Below are 5,921 nucleotides of genomic sequence, written 5' to 3'. Positions count from 1 at the left end.
AAATAAACAACACAAAAAAAAAGACAAGAGGAAGGATTTAAGCAGGATTTCATTTCCTTTGCATAAAAAACACTTTTTATATCTGAATAGAAATAGAGAAATGAAGTAGAGAAATTTGAAAAGACAACACGAAACCGGTTATTTCTCAAAATACAATGTTTATATACCAAAAAGATTTTATAACATTTTTCTAACATTTTTCTTACATTTTTCTGACATAATTTAAATATATACTTTAACCATGTAACACAAGCCTTCTGTAGTTTTTTCACTCTTATTATCTTTTATATATATATGCATTAGGCCAGCCAATCAACTTATTGACAGTTGTTCACATAATTTAATTAGTGTAATATAATTAGTAATGCCAACTTGTCAACATGTCAGAGCTGTAATGACCACAACATCCTGGTACTTTTATCAAGGTGTGGTTTATTTACTCTTCTTGAGTAAAACAGAGCATTCAATAGAATATGACAATGTAAATATCAGATGCTTAAATGAGTTGCTTTAGGCACAAGCATTCCCAACCTAGATGGTTCTAGGTTCAATCCCAAAGAATGGTATCTTAGATAAGTGTCCCAGGGACAATCAAAGCTTTGTGAATGAATTTGGCAGATGGAAATTGAAAGAAGCCTGTTGTGTGTGTGTGTGTGTGTGTGTGTGTTTTTGCTTGTCTTGTAAATGAATGTTCTTCATTTCCAATATTCAACAGAAATAAACATGTCAAGGGCATGTATCAGATGATGAAAGGTTAGAAATAGAGAGAGAGAAAAAGGTGTCTTGCTATAGAGGAGGTACATGGTTACCCAGTGAGAGAGAGAGAGAGAGAGAGAGGCCAGAAACAAGTGTGCTGATGTAAAGGAGATACTTGGTTACCTAGTCAGAGGAAAAACAAGAAAAGGAGAGAGTGTCCCTATTCTCTCTCTCTTTCAGCAAAAGTGTAAGAGAGAGTAGAAGAGAGATGGTGTAGTGCTATAGAGTGTACTCACAAGTAACAAGAATACGAGTGTAGAACCTGGTTAGAAAAATAGGGTGTTGGGGGGTGTAGGGAGCAGTGAGGGCAAGAAAGGGGATTGGAAAACAATCATAATTTATGAAGAGGAAATGTGTGGAAGAGAAAGATGCAATTAGAAGAGGAGTTGTAGTTTGATTTCTTAGGATAGAGTGGGTGAAAAGTGTGTTGTTAGACATGGGTGGGACACAACTCTGCTAGTACTAAGTTCAGTGGACGGGTCTTCTCTAGAACCTCATATTGTTAAACATCTTGGTCCACTGTCATTTCCTCTGTGAGCCCCTAAGATCAGTCCTCACCACTTCATCCCATGTCTTCCTCAGTTTCCCCTCTTCCACAGGTACCATATACTTTCAGCAACACACACACACACACACACACACACATATTATGGGCTTCTTTCATTTTCCTTCTACCAAATTCACTCACAAGGCTTTGGTTGGCCTGGGGCTGTGGTTGAGCACACTCGCCCAAGGGACTGAACCCAAGACCATATGGTTGATTGAAGCAAACTTCTTTCTACCCAGCCATTTAGTCTTTTATTGTGTGAGCTGGTTGTATACACAACCATGTGGATGGTGAAACAATAACTATGCCTACAGAATTCATATATATGTTGTTAAGTAATTAGTTGTTAAGAGGAGGGCCAGATGCTAAGGACATCACTGGGAAGAAAGAGTTAATATGTCAACTTCTTTCTCTTAGCCCCAAGGAATTGTTGAAGCCATAGCAAATCCCCTTTCAGAAGTTGTATGACCACAAATCACGTGTGAACTTGTCTTCTCACTGACACTCCGACCATGAACTCTACAACTCAACAACAAATGATGTTTATGGCTTTTGTATCCATGATATTCAATGTGATTGCTCCTCTTGTGTAAGCTGAATTTGGGGGTGGGGCCGCAGGTAGAAGCATTGCTTTGCTTGTTGGAATATTAGAGCCAACTGTCAAATATGGTCAGCCTCCATGAGGACCCATGATGAACTCAATGATCAAAGTTAGCTCAACCCGCAACTCTTACCCAGATGAGTACTGCCACAAATACAAGTAAGTAAATAAATACATGTGATGAAGACAAAAAGAAACTTTGAATATAGATGAAATAGTCAGATTAGAAAAATGGAAAACCAAACCAGAAGTACCGTCTTTTACTGGTCCAGCAGCTACCAATAAATACCATTGTTTTTGTCCAATATCAAAGATTTTAGAATTGTTCATAACATTATCTCGTGTGAAATTGCAGGTCATTAAGCCATCATCATATCTTCCATTGTTAAGAATTAAATCAGTCACCTGTAAATGAAAACACCAGTTTCTTGTCAGGAACAAGATTCACTCAAATTATATTTCAAAAAACAGATTTTCTTTTGGTGAGGGGTGGGAGGGGGTTATATCTCTTTTTGTAGACAACAATTTATTGATAGTTTTCCAGTGTGTCAATCATTGGTTTCCTACATTTATGACAAGAATGACTAAAGACTGTCTGTGAAGCTAGAGTGAAACAAATGCAAGAAAGTTTTGTTTCCGATCTTCATTTTATCAATATTTTTACCAATGCTTATATTATTTGAAGATATACATTAAGACGTGTGTGTGTGTGGTGTGTATGTATGTATATATATATACATACATACATCATCATCATCATCGTTTAACGTCCACTTTCCATGCTAGCATGGGTTGGATGATTTGACTGAGGACTGGCAAGCCAGAAGGCTGCACTAGGCTCAATCTGATCTGGCAGAGTTTCTACAGCTGGATGCCCTTCCTAATGCCAACCACTCCGAGAGTGTAGTGGGTGCTTTTATGTGCCGCCGGCATGAAGGCCAGTCACACGGTACTGGCAGCCCCATGGAAGCAGTGACAAGGTGTATCACCTTGCTTGAGAAGACCTGTCGAGCTAAGTGAGATTGTAGTTATGACCAATACTGATGTTACATAACTGGCACCTGTGCTGGTGGCACATATATATATATATATATATATATATATATATAATCATATCATAGATTAATCCTTGGATAGGTTACAATGTGTTTTCCAGTCACATTATAAGATTCAGTAGATAAAAATGAGGCTGGAATGTTTTTGGATCAATGTTAAAAATGTACAGAGAAAACAAGGTTACAGTAGCGAAAGGTCGATTAAATGTTTTCACTGTTGCATGGGGAGACATAGTGAAGTTTTGAGAAAATATGGAATAATCTCTAGTTTTCAGCGAGGCAAGGAATTGTAAGGAGGGTTAGTTTTTTTTACTTAGAGTAAGGTTAAATCTGTTTAGCTGGAGTAAGGTGGAATGTTGGTGTCGTTCATAACTGGGTACACCATCACTTCCATCCGGTAGTTGGGATTGACTTCTACCTGTTGAGAAATAACAGATTTTTGGGTTTTGGTTGGAATGATTTAAGGACGTAAGTATAGTTTCTATTTCTTTCTCAGCAGTATGTGAAGTTTTGGATCTGTAGAATAATTTTGCTATAATTTATTTGTTTTAGTAATTTTAAATGTTACAGTTCTTATATGTATAAGTTGATTTAAATGCCAAATATATTTATTCTATAATTTTGGTTATAATTTGTTTAATTAGGTAGTTTTTACCTTGTCTTCATTTATCATCCATTTTCCATGCTGGCATGGGTTAGACAGTCTGACTGAAAACTGGTAAACCGGAGGAGCTGCACCAGGTTCCAATCTGATTTGGCATGGTTTCTTCAGCTGGGTGTCCTTCCTGATGTGCCAACCACTCCAAGAATGTAGTGGGTGCTTTCTATGTGCAGCCAGCACAGGTGCCAGCTATGTAACACCAGCATTGGCCACGACTACCTTGACAGGTATATCACCAAAGGTCTTGGTCACTTGTCACTGCCTCCACTAGGCCCAATGTTCGGATGGTGTTTTTTACTTGCCACTGGTATGGGTGTCAATTATGCGACACTGGCCACAACTACAATTTCACTTGGCTTGACGGGTCTTGAAAGGTCTTTTATATATTTTTAGATATAAATTCAAATTTATCTTCATTGTATTTTTACTTTTTATTTTAATTTTAGTTAGTAGTTTATTCAGTTAATTTATTTCGTGACATTGAATATATATTTTATATATAGATGTTAATTAATGCTTGTCTTTCTCTTATACATTGCTTGATGACGTTGGATCCACTAGTTTTTATTAGGCTCGTTTTTTGTGTGGTTTCGTGTTTGTGATACAATATAGATTGAGAAACTAAGTATCTAGTAATCTATGTCCATTGTATAGTCGATGGGTTTTAAGTTCCTGGTTTGCAGTTCATAGGGTTGGTCTTAAGTTGAGTATAGGTGGTTTAATAACTTTTTCTTTATTAGGTTTACTTTGCTTGTTTCTTTGTATCTTAGAATCAAAATATATTGTGGGGAGAGTTAGTTCTCTGTTTTATAAGAACTATTTGGTAACTATAAGTTAGTACTAATTGTTTAATTTGATGCCGTTACTTGTAATGAAAAGCAAGCATAGGTGTAATGGTATGTTATGCTAATGTTTTGCTCCCATGGATTTCAACTGATTCCCAGGCACTCATTATGTTTTTAACACTGTCGACAGCCTGATTGAATGGTACTGCTCAGGTGTCAAAATCATAATGATATCTGTTTGGCAACTGATGGTGGGAATGCATATTCATTACACTTGTTTGTGAATTTTTCTATGTCTCAGTCTCATTATTCTGAGTTGTCTTTCATTCTAGTAAAGTGGAAAATGTTTGTGGAGAATACTTACATTGATATTGGTTGGTTTTCTACTTTGGGGGTGGATCTGTGGTATACGTGTGGGTGTGTGTGTAGATTTTAGTGCTGATGTAAATGAAGATTTTAAACCAAATTTGAGAGAAGAAATGAGAAGTTTCTCTTACCTTAGAATTATCTATTCTTTCGTTGTAAGAATATTGTCCCTTAACATTACCGTTATGATACAAACATTCCATCACACTGTCGCTCCCCTGGAAACAACAATATTAAGATAATGATGAAGATAATGATAATGGTGTCAAGCAGAACAGACAAGACAATATGTAGTAGTAGTGTTACACAGTGCTATATGGCTGAGATGCTTTTCTATGGAGTGGCAACAAGTCTGTGTATGTGTGAGTGTGTGTGTGTGTGGGGGGGGGGGGGGTATTGGATGCAGTGAAGTGTGCAATGGGCGATAACAAACCACACACCTTGCATGTATACAGGTGAATTGTGTAGGTGTGTCAGTGTGGTTTGTGTACAGCTTGTTATAGTTTGTACTGAACTGTTGGATATTGATTCTCTGGAGGCATTAACAACCTGGGTAAGATTAAAAGAACCTATAATGGATCCAATGTAAATGGTAAAAGTGAAAACCCCCTTCGGTCATGACTGACCATGGGATTGCACCTAGAAAGTTACTCTCTGAGGCACAAGTCTGGACAAGGATGTTTTATGGAAGACCAGCAGTCGCCCTCCCTTCTCCATGCCACTGATGTTATTCAAGAGAAAAGCAAAGGGGCCGATATGGCTTGGCACCAGTGATGATGTTGCAACTCATTTCTACAACTGAGTGAACTGGAGCAATGTGAAATAAAGTGACTTGCTCAAGAGCACAACACACAGCCCAGTCTCAGAATCGAACTCATGACTTCATGATTGAGAACTCGATGCTCTTGCCACTAATCCACACACATTATGTATATCTCATCATCATCTTTTAACATTCACCTTCCATGTTGTCATGGGTTGGATGGTTTGACAGAAGTTGGCAAGCCAGAAGGCTGAATTGGGCTCCAGTCATCTGATTTGGCAAGGTTTCTATGGCTGGATGCCCTTCCTAACATGCCAACCACTTTGCAGTATGTGGACCGGGTGTTTTTACATGGCATCAGCATCAGAGAGGTGACCAAAGAACTTG

The 5,921-nt window shown here is 37.8% G+C and overlaps 1 protein-coding gene across 4 annotated transcripts in view; it reads right to left on the bottom strand.

Annotated features, from left to right (window-relative positions):
- Nucleotides 1–5,921, bottom strand: part of LOC106881910 (putative ferric-chelate reductase 1) — a 34,182-nt gene that overhangs the window by 11,132 nt on the left and 17,129 nt on the right. For all 4 annotated transcript variants that reach the window (XM_052976529.1, XM_052976527.1, XM_052976528.1 and 1 more), the window contains 2 exons: nt 4,903–4,989; nt 2,159–2,309 (listed from right to left, as the gene is read on the bottom strand). In XM_052976529.1, the coding sequence (XP_052832489.1) occupies nt 2,159–2,309; nt 4,903–4,989 (238 nt within the window). The remainder of the gene's footprint in view (nt 1–2,158; nt 2,310–4,902; nt 4,990–5,921) is intronic.

Source organism: Octopus bimaculoides, chromosome 24, assembly GCF_001194135.2.
Source record: "Octopus bimaculoides isolate UCB-OBI-ISO-001 chromosome 24, ASM119413v2, whole genome shotgun sequence".
NCBI classification, from domain to species: Eukaryota; Metazoa; Mollusca; class Cephalopoda; order Octopoda; family Octopodidae; genus Octopus; species Octopus bimaculoides.
The sequence above is the reverse complement of the archived record's forward strand: the minus strand, read 5'-3'. Positions and strand labels throughout refer to the sequence as shown.